This window comes from Cnephaeus nilssonii (assembly GCF_951640355.1).
Source record: "Cnephaeus nilssonii genome assembly, chromosome: 17".
NCBI classification, from domain to species: domain Eukaryota; kingdom Metazoa; phylum Chordata; class Mammalia; order Chiroptera; family Vespertilionidae; genus Cnephaeus; species Cnephaeus nilssonii.
Window position 1 is genome coordinate 59,142,761 of NC_137088.1, and position 13,372 is coordinate 59,156,132.

At 45.1% G+C, this 13,372-nt stretch overlaps 1 protein-coding gene across 2 annotated transcripts in view; it reads right to left on the reverse strand.

Annotated features, from left to right (window-relative positions):
• The window catches only part of SHQ1 (SHQ1, H/ACA ribonucleoprotein assembly factor), a 318,538-nt gene that overhangs the window by 244,661 nt on the left and 60,505 nt on the right, over nt 1-13,372 (reverse strand). For both annotated transcript variants that reach the window (XM_079795697.1, XM_079795698.1), the window contains exon 6: nt 5,060-5,187. In XM_079795697.1, the coding sequence (XP_079651823.1) occupies nt 5,060-5,187 (128 nt within the window). The remainder of the gene's footprint in view (nt 1-5,059; nt 5,188-13,372) is intronic.

A 13,372-nucleotide genomic window follows, 5' to 3' on the forward strand; every position in this document is an offset into this window, starting at 1 on the left:
GTCCCACCCAGCGCTCACACCTGCTGCTGCCAACGGCTCACTCGCACCCGCTGCCGGTGCCAGAGCCTCCACTTGCACCAATTGCCAGCCCCCGGCGCCGGCCTTGATCACTCGGCATCATCAGTGAGTGCGAGTCGGCTGTCAGCTCCAATTGCCCCTCAGGGCTTCTTCACCTCCCCCTGCTCCTGAGGGGCGACTGGGTCTGGCAGCCGCCTCTCGTACCTGCTGCTGGTGACAGCCCTGCTCACACCCGCTACTGGCTCTGGCCCCGATCACACCTGCAGCCACTGCCGGAAGCACTACTTGCACCCACTGCCGGCACGTGGTGCCAGCCCCAATCGCTCCACGCCATCAATGGGTGCGAGGAGCAGCTGCTGGCCCCAATCACCCCTGAGGGCTTCTCCACCTCCCCGTTCCTGAGGGGTGATCGGGCAGCAGCTGCTGCTCTCACCCGCTGACAGCACAGGCCCTGCTTGCACCCGCTGCTGGTGCCAGCCCCGATGGCTCCGCGCCGTCAGCAGGTGCGAGCGGGGCCAGAGCCATCAGCACCTGGGAGCAGCGGTGGTGGGGCTGCAGGCAGACAGGGAACCAGGGGCTGTGGTAGGAGGGGGCAGGCAGAGGGTGGGCTGAGACCTGCCCCTGTGCCCACCACAGCTTCATGGCCCATAGTTCCTTTCAAGGTGCACGCATTCGTACATGGGGCCCCTAGTATGCCAATAAGCTGGGCAATGTGGATGAAATGGACAAATTCATAGAAAAATACCGTCTCTCAAAACTGAATTGGGAAGAATCAGGAAACGAATAGGCCAATAACAAAAGATGAAATAGAAGCAGTAATAAAAATACTCCCAGCAAACAAAAACTCTGGTCCAGACAGCTTCACAGGAGAGTTTTAACAAACATTTAAAGAACAATTGTCACCTACACCCCTCAAACTATTCCCAAAAAATCCGAGAGGAAGCAACACTCCAAGCTCACAATACCAGATTTCAAGTTATACTACAAAGCCACTGTAATCAAAACAGCCTGGTACTGGCACAAGAACAGGCATATAAATCAATGGAACAGAACAAAGACCCCTGAGATCGACCTAAGACATTATGCTCAATTAATATTTGACAAGGAGGCAAGAGCATACAGTGAAGTCAAGAGAGTCCCCTCAATAAAATGTGTTGGGAAAATAGGGTACATGCAAAAAAAATGAAACTAGATCACCAACTTACACCATACACAAGAATAAACTCAAAATGGATAAAAGACTTTAATGTAAATTGTGAAACCATAAAAATCCTAGAAGAAACCATAGGCAGCAAAATCTCCGACATCTCTCGTAGCAAGATGTTTACAGATACATCTCCTAGAGCAGTGGTCGGCAAACTCATTAGTCAACAGAGCTAAATATCAACAGTACAACGACTGAAATTTCTTTTGAGAGCCAAATTTTTTAAACTTAAACTTCTAACGCCACTTCAAAACAGACTCGCCCAGGCTGTGGTATTTTGTGGAAGAGCCACACTCAAGGGGCCAAAGAGCCGCATGTGGCTCGCGAGTCGCAGTTTGCCGACCACAGTCCTAGGGCAAAGGAAATTAAGGAGAAAATAAACAAATGGAACTACATCAAAATAAAAAGCTTCTTCACAGCAAAAGAAACCAGCATCAAAATGAAAAGGGAGCCTACTGCATGGGAGAACATATTTGGCAATGGTACATCTGTAGGTGATGGCGCTGGGTGGGACCGTGGCGCCAGGGAGCAATGATAAAGGACTAATATCCAAAATATATAAGGAACTCACACAACTTAACAGAAGGAAGACAAACAATCCAATTAAAAAATGGGCAAAGGACCTAAATAGATACTTCTCCAAGGCCTACATACAGAAGGCCAAGAGACATATGAAAAAATGCTCAAACTCACTAATCACCAGAGAGATGCAAATTAAAACGGCAATGAGGTATCACCTCACACCTGCCAGAATGGCTATCATCAACAAATCAACAAATGACAAGTGCTGGCGAGGATGTGGAGAAAAGGGAACCCTAGTGCACTGCTGGTGGGAATGCAGACTGGTGCAGCCACTGTGGAGAACAGTATGGAGTTCCCTCAAAAAATTAAATATGGATCTGCTATTTGACCCAGTGATCCCACTTCTAGGAATATATCCTAAGAAATCTGAAAAACCATCAGAAATAATATATGCATCCCTATGTTCACAGCAGCACAATTTACAATAGCTAAGATCTGGAAACAGCCCAAGTGCCCATCAGTAGATGAGTGGATAAAAAAAAAAAACTGTGGTACATTTACACCATGGAATACTATGCAGCAGTAAAAAAGAAGGATCTCTTACCATCTGAGACAGCATGGAGGGGCCTGGATAGTATTATGCTAAGTGAAATAAGCCAGTCAGAGAAAGACAAGTATCATATGATCTCACTCATATGTGGAATTTAAAGAACAAAATAAACTGATGATCAAAGTAGATCCAGAGACATAGAACAGACTGTGTAATCTCAGAGGTAATGGAGGGTTGGGTGGGTCGGTGGGAAGACATCAACCAAAGAACTTGTATGGAGATGCATAACCCATGGACACAGACAACAGGGTGGGGAAGGCTTGGGGCAGGGGCGGGCTAGAAGGGGTCAATGGGGGGAAAAATGGGACATATGTAATACCTTCAACAACAAAGATTTGACTTAATAATAATAGTAATAATAATTTCTAACTACTACAATATAGCAAGGATGTTAAACACATCATCTTATTCAATCCTCATGACAACTCTTATGTGGTAGCTATAGGATTTCCACAGTAAGATCACACTGCCAGCCTGTCGTGGACCAAGGCGTTAAACCTCAAGCCCTGTATTTAGCTTATATTCAATCCTTAATCCTATACTTGACACATTTAAAAGAGGCATTTTCTATACAACACAGCACTCAAGTTGTTCTAACTTAGATCAGAAGCTCCTGCTATCTTTAAAGGTAATTTTTAGAATGAATCACCACACTAGTTTAGCAGATTATGCTTTTTCTTGAAGCATCAGACTGGATATATGCTCTGGGTCAGATGAAGATGAAGGGTCAAGAGGGCAGTAGTTAAATACACAGCCTGGCTTAATCTGTTAAAATTATACATAGAGAACTAACTCAGAACCAGTCACCAATGATCAAAGTAGAGCAAATTAGAATTTAAATCAATGGCAATAATGCCTTCTCTTGATTTTTAGAGCAACTAGCTCACCCTTGTGAACGGAAAACATAACTACACAACCACCACCTCATTAAAACACTGTGCTAAAACTGGGGAAACTGATTCAAACCAGTAGATATCCTTAAGTTTGAGCAAATTTTCTGATCAGATCTACATGGCATATACAGTTACTATCTATATTGTGCTTAAATTCAAATATAAATCCAAGAATTTACTGAAAACAATGTAACAAAAATCATTATTTTAAAATGAGTTTATTTATGCAGCAGAGTCAATTCTAAAAGATTAGAGTAGCAATTTTTCAATCCGGTAGAAATCATCTAAACTCTAACAAAACCTAACTACAAAAAAACGATTTCTGCAATATTTACTTTTTCTATAACTATTTACTGAGTACCTATTTTGTAACAGGCATAAAGTTAGACACTAAATATAGGACATAGGACATATAATGGGCTATTGCTTTTCTAAGCAGAAAATCAAATTAAGACATGCAATAGAGACCTTATAGCTTACTCTGGGTTTAGTAATCAAAGAAGACAACTCCAGAAAACTGTAAACAACCCAAAGTTCCATCAGTAGTCAACAGCACAAATATCTACCAATCATGATACAAATATACAACAGAATACTGGAGAGAGATGAAAAGTACCAGCTACAATTGTGCTAATTTAAAAGATATACAACATATACCACAAACTTGAGAAAAGTAAGGTAAGAAGAGAATATGATTCTATATATATAAATTTCTTAAAGTAAATATTTAGATGTGGACATATCCATTAAAAATATAGCCTGGCTCAGTGTTGGAGCGTTGGCCCGTGGACTGAAAGGTCTAGGGTTTTATTTTGGTCAAGGGCACGTACCTCAATTGCAGGCTCAATCCCTGGCCTGGGTCAGGGCTTGGGCGGGAGGCAACCAATCTATGTCTCTCTCTATCACATCGATGTTTCTCTCTCTGTGTCTCTCCCTCTCCCTTCCACTCTCTCTAAAAATCAATGGAAAAAAATATCCTTGGATGATGATTAAACATTAACAGTGATACTTTCAGAAGAGGAATTTTAAGTGGGAGATTCTATATTCTATTTAATGTGTATACATATATGATATATATGTGAGTGTGTGTGTATTCCTTTAATTTAAACACTGAAATTTTATTTTTAATATACAAATAAAGCCAAATCAGTATGACAGGAAACATGGGCCTTCTACTCTTGATCTATCTGAAACTGTTACAATTCTAATTTACACTTAATATACCAACTTCCCACTAGAGAAGGCAGTAATAAATTGATCACCTAAGAAAGGACACTGTGGATAATGTTTGCTTAATGTTAAATATGGCATAGCCATCTCCTGTGATTCATGACCCCACTCCCAACCCCAGTTCAGCTGTCATTGGTAAAAACTGGTCCACCTGATGCAGGTATAAGGATAACTATTACAACTTCTACATGAATCCATTTAGAAAAAAACTGGGAGGACATATCAAATTCATTCAACAGACAAAGGGAATAAAAACTGGGTCTTCTCCCACCATTCTAACACTCACATGCCTTCCCACAAGGGAATGTTCAGATCTCTCAAGCTGCTTCCTCAACAACTACAAATGTCCTATGTGCTAATGCTCCTAAATTTACTAAATACATATTTTAAAAGGACTCCAATGATTCAGAAGTAAAACATACTCCAGAACAATTTAGACAAATAAGTCTAATGTTGAGTGGCATTTTCCAACCCAGGTTGAAGACCCCATTTCCAAAAGTAGCAAACCAAAAAAATACCTACTCACTCTATGAGGACGTAAAAAAAAAAAAAAAATTAGCCTATTTTTTTTTAGTTTCTTACCTAAAGCAGCATGATTTTCTTGCTCCTGACTCTTTCCCATAAAGGCCATCATCTTTGAATACGTATCAGTCCACCAAGGGTTATACTGCAAAACCTGTTCAACTGCCTCATCTTCAAAAAAGTCGGCTCTGGGAAAAACAATGAATGTTAGGTGGGCTTGTTGTACAGGCTTTGGCTGGGTTTAATGCTTTCTGATTTATAACTCATTACATTTGCATTAGAAATACAGATAAACTCAGAGTACATTTCAAAGAAAGATGAGCACTACATTTAATTTACTTTAGTAATCATCATAAAATGAAAAGTAAGCAACTAACTAAAAGGATAGTTGACATTTATGATCTCTTACATGGGAGTACACAGTAGACCAGTCTTACCCTAACGGCCTACCCCTGCAACACAGTGGTGTGTGGGATGATGTGAAACCGAACACACAATGGACTGAAGCCCAGCACTTGTCCTAGATTTGCAAATATCACAGATTCTGGTAAAATTACAACATAGAAAAGAATCTTTTAACTCCACCAACAAAAAAAAACTAAACACGTGAGTAGAAAATTTAGGATACTGAATATCCACACGCAGGCTACACACACGTCACTGTTTAGTTTCTGCACTCGTATTTTCTACCAACACACAACCTACTTTATTTAGCTATGCTAATCCTAATAGGTCCTTAAATTAAAACTACTGAAAAAGATAAAAATAACCTTTGTTGGGAACAGAAAATTAATTTTCCTTCACTTCACTTTCTTAGTTTTAACTGGAAAAATAACTGCTATATTTGAAATACACCCTTGGAGGACACTTGTTCAGAAAATATGCTGAAGTTGGAAACTGGTATTCTTGGGGTAACAACGAGAAAAAGTATAATAGTGAAAAATTCATTTATATTTTAGTTAATTAGAAACTCAAGGGATTGAGGTTTTGATAAATTGGATTTTCTAGCTGATAGTTTTATGACCTTAAATACATTTTTCTTTCAAGTGAGATACTGAAATCTTTTTAAAATTAGAAATATCACAGATAACAAATTCTTCGTGTGTGCCAAGCACTTTACTAAGTACTTCTCATTCATTTTTTTTTTGAATCTTCACATAGTCGCCATGAGCAGGGGATACACCCTGCCCATTTTACATGGGTGGAAACTCAAGCTGTACATCATAGCTACGATAAAAAAAACCAGTAAGAAGTGTGGCCTGAATTTAGACCCACTTAAGTCTTACTCCAGAATCCAAGCTAGTAACCAAAATATGCGTTCTATCTTTATGCTTAAGAAAATAAAGTACATATTGGACAAAACTGAATAGCAATGATGTTGAAACAATATCAATTTTCAGGCACACAAAGCATTTGGGACCAGGATGAAGTAGTTGCTTTATAAACTAATCCTGTGAAGAGTCTCTTATTAGCCATCTGTGGGAGGCCAGGGCCTCCTCTGCTAGGAGCTGTACCCCCGTGGACACCAGGTATTAGATGGAGAAGACATGAGAAGTCATAGGCTGTAGGAGAGTCTTTATTGCAGACCAAGTAGCCATTGCTACCAAGGAGCCACCAGATAAAACAGTTCTTCAAAGCAGTCTCCCAAAGCAGCTGCAGCAAACAGCCCTGGCTAATACAGTAGCAAACACAGGAGCCCTTATAAACATAGCAGCCATTCCTAACACAGCAGTCCAACCAAGCAGCCAGCCAATGGCTGGTCAGTAACATATTTCATACTAACTCAGACAAAAGGGCTTCTTGCCAAATGGTGACATCAATCTTTGGGCTATAGAAAGGTAGGCCTGTGCAGTGAATACAGTAAGATGGCTGTGTCCTTGCTTTTGCACCTGTATATAGCAAGTTGGCCTTGAACATCCAGTATACTCTGATTAGAGTTCCCACACCATCTCTTTTTAAAGTGAAGAAAAATTAAAATTGATGGTTGCCAGATGTGAAGAGGGGGTGGGTGAAAATGGTAAAGCAATTAAGAAGTACAAAATAGTTACAAAATAGTCACAGAGATATAAAGTATAGCATAGGGAATCTAGTCATTAATCCTATATAATAACTAGAGGCCCGGTGCACGAAATTCGTGCACAGGGGGCAGCGGGGAGTGTGTCCCTCAGCCTGGCCTGCAGCCTCTCCAATCTGGGACCCCTCATGGGATAACCAGCAGTTGGACATCCCTCTCACAATTCAGAACTGCTGGCTCCTAACCGCTCACCTGCCTGCCTGATTGCTCCTAACTGCTTCTGCCTACCAGCCTGATTATCCCTAACTGCTCCCCTGCTGGCTTGATTGCCCCTAACTACCTCTGCCTCGGCCCACACCTGGTACCCAGGATTCCCTCCTCCAGCCGACCACAGGCACCCAGGATCCGGGCTTCCCTCCCTCTGGTCAGCCATAGGCACCCAGGCTGGCTGCAGCCTTAGGGGATGGTGGACAGGGGGCTTCGTCTGTGCTGCAGCTGCAAGTGCTGGCGCCCAGGACTGCAGGGTGGGCAGCTTCTTTGTCTCCCAGGCCACAGCCAGCCACAGGTGCTGGTGCCCGGGACTGCAGGGTGGGCAGATTCTCCATCTACCATGCTGTAGCCAGCTGCAGGTGCTGGCACCTGGACCACAGGGTGAGCAGCTTCTCTGTCTCCCAGGCCACAGCCAGCCGCAGGTACTGGTGCCCAGGACCGCAGGGTGGGCGGCTTCTTCATCTCTCAGGTCGCAGCCAGCCTCAGGCGCTGAGGCCCGGTTTCTCATTCTCCCCCAGGAGGTGGGGCAGGCGGACCTGAGGTTTCTGCTGCTGGCTGCAGCCTGGGATCACAGGGCAGGCGGCTTCTTCATCTCCCGGGCTGCAGCCAGCCTCAGGCACTGGCACCTGGTTTCTTGTCTCCCCCAGGACGTGGGGTGAACCGCTTCTCCAGCTGGCTGAGGCCTGAGATCACGGGGCAGGCAGCTTCTTGGTCTCCGTGGCTGCAGCCAGCCTCAGGTGCTGGGGCCCGGTTTCTCCGTCTCCCCAGGACATGGGGCGGGCGGACCTGAGGCTTCTGAGGCTGGCTGCAGCCTGGGATCATGGGGTGGGCAGCTTCTTCCTCTCCCGGCCGCACCCAGCCTCAGACGCAGGGCCCGGTTTCTCCCTCTCCCCAGGACGTGGGGCAGGCTGACGTAAGGCAGGCGGACCTGAGGCTTCTGAGGCTGGCTGAGGCCTGGGATCATGGGGCAGGTGGCTTCTTGGTCTCCGTGGCTGCAGCCAGCCTCAGACGCAGGGCCCGGTTTCTCCCTCTCCCCAGGATGTGGGGCAGGTGGACCTGAGGCTTCTGAGGCTGGCTACAGCCTGGGATCATGGGACGGGCAGCTTCTTCGTCTCCCGGCCGCACCCAGCCTCAGGCACAAGGCCCGGTTTCTCCGTCTCCCCAGGACGTTGGGCAGGCGGACCTGAGGCTTCTGAGACTGGCTGCAGCCTGGGATCATGGGGCAGGCGGCTTCTTGGTCTCTGTGGCTGCAGCCAGCCTCAGGCGCTGGCGCCTGACTTCTCCAACTCCCAGAGACCGGAGAGGCTGGGGGGCGGGGCTGCCGCCATGTTTTCAGTTTAATTGCATACTCACTCAAATTGAATGGTGGGCGTGGCTGGGGCGTGGCTTGTGGGCGTGGCTTGTGAGTGTAGCAGAGTGATGATTTGCATATTACTCTATTATAGGATATCCTATCTAATAAAAGAGTAATATGCAAATTAACCATCACTCCGCTACACCCACCAGCTATGCACACCAGCCAATCAGGAGCGAGTATGCAAATTAACCCCAACCAAGATGGCTGCGGCCACGGAGCGAGCAGGAGGGAGGCCTGGGTTTCCCTGGCAATGGAGGAAGCCAAGCTTTCCACACACCCTGGCGGGCCCAGGCCTCCAGTCAAGGCTACAAAGTTTCAATTATAGAAGATAAATAAATCCCAACAGCAATGGCTGCCACCATGGATCGAGCAGGAGGCTTGGCTCCGCTCCAGGCTACAAAGTTTCAATTGTAGAAGATAAATAAATCCCAGATACCAGGGCCTCCGCTTGGGTCACTGGGGGCATGGCTGGTCTGCAAACAACCACAGGCCCCTTGCCCAGGCCACCCCAACCCGCAAGGGAACCCCCATCCTGATCCGGGACACCCTTCAGGGCAAACCAGCTGGCCCCCACCCATGCACCAGACCTCTATCCTATCTAATAAAAGAGTAATATGCAGATTGACCATCACTCCAACACACAAGATGGCTGCCCCCATGTGGTCAAAGATCCTGCCCCCATGTGGACACAAGATGGCCAGCAGGGAAGGGCAGTTGGGAGGGACCAGGCCTGCAAGCGAGGGCAGTTGGGGGCGATCAAGCCGGCAGGGGAGGGCAGTTAGGGGTGACCAGGCTGGCAGAGGAGTAAAGTTGGGGATGACCGGGCCTACAGGGAAGGGCAGTTGGGGTGACCCAGGCCTGCAGGGGAGAGCAGTTGGGGGGAACCAGGCCTGCAGGGGAGGGTGGTTAGGGGTGACCAGGCCGGCAGGGGAGGGCAGTTAGGGGCAATTGGGCTGGCAGAGGAGCAGTTAGGTGTCAATCAGGCTGGCAGGGGAGTGGTTAGGGGGTCATCAGGCTGGCAGGCAGAAGCGGTTAGGGGCAATCAGGCAGGCAGGCAGACAAGCAGTTGGAAGCCAGGAGTCCTGGATTATGAGAGGTATCCCAGATTGGAGAGGGTGCAGACTGGGCTGAGGGACACACACCCTTCCCCCGTACAAGAATTTCATGCACTGGGCCTCTAGTACTACAATAACCATGTATAGTGTCAAGTGGGTACTAGACTTATGGGGGGATCATTTTATAAATTGTATAATTGTCTAACCACTATGTTGTACACCTAAAACTAATTTAATATTAAATGTCAACTCGAACTAAAATGTTTTTAAAAATAAAGTGAAGAAATACTCTTTTGAATTGATGTTTATTATAGAGTTACATCCACTAATCAGGGTGTAAATTTTTTCTAGGAAATGAATTTCAAAAAAAATAAATAATTAAAGTGGCTAAAATGCTAAATAAGTCAACAAAATACTAACTTTGTACTATGTTCCAAGCTCCATGTTAGGCACTGCTACATGGCTGACATGTAACATGGCTGACAAGACACAGGAAATCCTGGCCCTCATAATACCTACAGTCTCTCAGGAAGAGTCAAACAACTATATTTCAACGTAAGTGCTATGATAAATGTTATAGCAAATGAAGGGGGGATGACAGGCAAGGCCCCTGAAGCAAATAATAGCTAAGCCAACAGCTGAACCGTAATTAACAGTTAACCAGTTTAAGAGAGGTAGAAGAAAACAACCTGGGCTGAAAGAATAGCTAGCAAATACTAGGAAACAAGAAGGCACATTTAAGAAAAAAAATGTTGAGAATAGCTGAAAATAATGGGCTGTGGTGACAAATGACCTTGTGAGCCATGTTAAAAAATCTAGAGGATTTTTATCCCTAAGAACAACTGAGTACGTAAAAGCTTTTGCATTTGGGGGACTAAAACATCACTCTCACTGCCACCTAGAAAATGGTTTAAAGAGACCGAAGGAACAGAAATAATGGTGGCCTTGAATATGACCGTAGCTGTGGACATGGAGGAAAGTGGATAAGTCTGACATATAGTTAGAATCTAGAATCCTCAGGATGTAGGAGTCAAGGGAGCCAGGAGTCAGAGTCAAAGTCCATGCCCAGGATTTGGGCCTCGACAATTCAGTGGACAACAAGTGACCTTTGTTGAGACAGGAACACAGGATGCTAACGAACATGACGGGAGAGACAATGAATTCTGCTTGGAATAGGCGGAATCTGAGCTGACCTTTGAGGACACACAGAGACCTGTCCAATAGTCAGTTAGCCACGCAAGTCTGATGCTCCAGAGACACATGGGACAGTTAAGGAGGCCAAAGAAGAGGACAGAATTGCTCAGGAAAAACATCAGGGGGAGCAACAAGGGCCTTGGAGACTGGAGCACCAAGGACATTTACTGCAAAGGTAGAACAGCCCATCTGAAAAAATGCTGTATTTTCCCCCTAGGAAAAAAATCATAAAAATAAATAAATAAATAAAAAATACTGGCTCTGTAAAACAGTATCTCTGCCACCTCCATGCTCCCTTTCTCCTTGTCCACCCCCCCCCCCGCAATTTTCAGAATGTTTAAGTGATTATTTGGAGTAAAAAATCACTAATATAGTTTTATCAATTAAACTGTGATGGTTTTTGTAGTGTTCATGATTTACGACTTTTGTGAACGGATCTGAGGCTCATAGTCTACATTTCAGAATAAATTATTTTCAAGTTTTTAAATGCATTAAATTCAACAAGCATTCACTGAGTAGCGTATACATGCATGCAAATCAGAGAGAAAAAGATTGGCAATACTCACTCCCTGCCCTTCAGGACTTCATAATTAGCAAGTACCACACACACAAACAGAATGTTGTAAAAACAAGATGACCTATAACAGAAGCACTGAGGAGAGCTTCCCCACCAGTCTGGGAGAGAGGGACCAGAAAGTGACAAATAAGCCAGTCTTTACAGATAAAAGTAACTCAGGTAGGATGGACAAGGGAGAAAACAGCTGGTGAAGGGATACCATGAGAACAAAGTGTGTGAGAAGAGGTATGGGTGGAGAAATGCAAACATTCATTACTGCTACAGTATTACAGTATAAAACAGTGATGGCGAACCTATGACACGCGTGTCAGCACTGACACGCGTAGCCATTTCTGATGACACGCGGCCGCTGAGGAGGCCGCATGCCGAGGATGAAACATTTGCTGCTCCTGAGGATGAAACATTTGCAAAATAATGCTTTTTCCTCAAAGTGACAGACTACCCGAGTTATGCTCAGTTTTTTGGCGAAGTTTGACACACCAAGCTCAAAAGGTTGCCCATCACTGGTATAAAAGGTGGGCAAAAGGAGGGGCAGGGCCAGATCACAAAGAACTTTATATGACATCATAAGAAGTTAGAAGCTGTGGACCATGAGAAAGAAGATAATTACTAAAAAGGGCTCTCAGTGGCTAAGTGGGCTCAAATTTAAAAAACAAGAACTAAAAACAACCACAGTCTAGCAGCCATTTCTCCACGGGCTCTCATGCAAATGGCACTTCACAGAGAAGCCTGCACTGAAGTACCTATCTCCTACACTGTGCTCCAGACATCTGAGCCAGCCCTTATAAAGGAGTTCCTGCCCTAACCGGTTTGGCTCAGTGGATAGAGCGTCCGCCTGGGGACTGAAGGGTCCCAGGTTCAATTCCGGTCAAGGGCATGTACCTTGGTTGCAGGCACATCCCCAGTAATGGGTGTGCAGGAGGCAGCTGATCGATGTTTCTCTCTCATCGATGTTTCTCACTCTCTTACCCTCTCCCTTCCTCTCTGTAAAAAAATCAATAAAAAAAATTTTTTTTTTAAAAAAAGGAGTTCCTGGAATCCTATTTCAGCCAATAGGACTGAGGATTTTCCCTTCCAATTGGAGCTATCAACTTCTTCACCAACCAATCAGAGCATCTCCATTCTGACCATTCAGGACACTGTCTTTTGGACCAATCAAACTGCAAAGATTTGGAGCCCTCATGTGCAGGAGGATGGACTGCTGGAGGAAAGACCAAGAGTAATTACCATATAAATGCAAGAAGTCCACTAGAAGGTTAATGGACTTTGATATTCAGCAAGGGCTGAAAATCTGCATAATATTACCTGCTGCTGGCTGAATGGCTCAAGGCAATCCCCTAATCTGATAATCCTTCATTTCTTACCAAACCTTACCGTTCAAATGCCTGTTTGCTTTGCTAAAGGGCAAATGTGTATTCTCCAGTAAATAAAAAGCAATGGGTGCAGGGAGCCTTTCCACGAGAGAAGCGTCTCTGTCTGGCTCCCCCAATCATTTCTAAATTTATATTTCTTGTCTAGTGCTATTCATTTGCGCGTCAGCCCTTTCTCCAGACCTTGACCAAGCTGTGTGGGCCATGGCTTCACAATGGACCAATCAGGGACTGGGCGGGGGGCGGGGGGGGGCAATCTATATTTCAGCTCCCTTCTGGTTCTGAGAGTGCAATATCCTTTTCCACCAAAGACTGCATTTCCCTGGCTATAGCTGAAACACTGAAGATGTTTCGCAATAGCAGACTGGCACAAAATTGAGCAGATCATTGTAGGGCAAAGCAGACCAGCATACAGCAGAGCAAAGAAGACCAGCAAGGAGCAGAGCAGAGCCGTCTAGCTGGAAAGAGACCAGGCCACCACATAGCTGTGCTGTTTGCAATGAATAGTTTCCTTCTTCAATGAGCCACATAGTGGG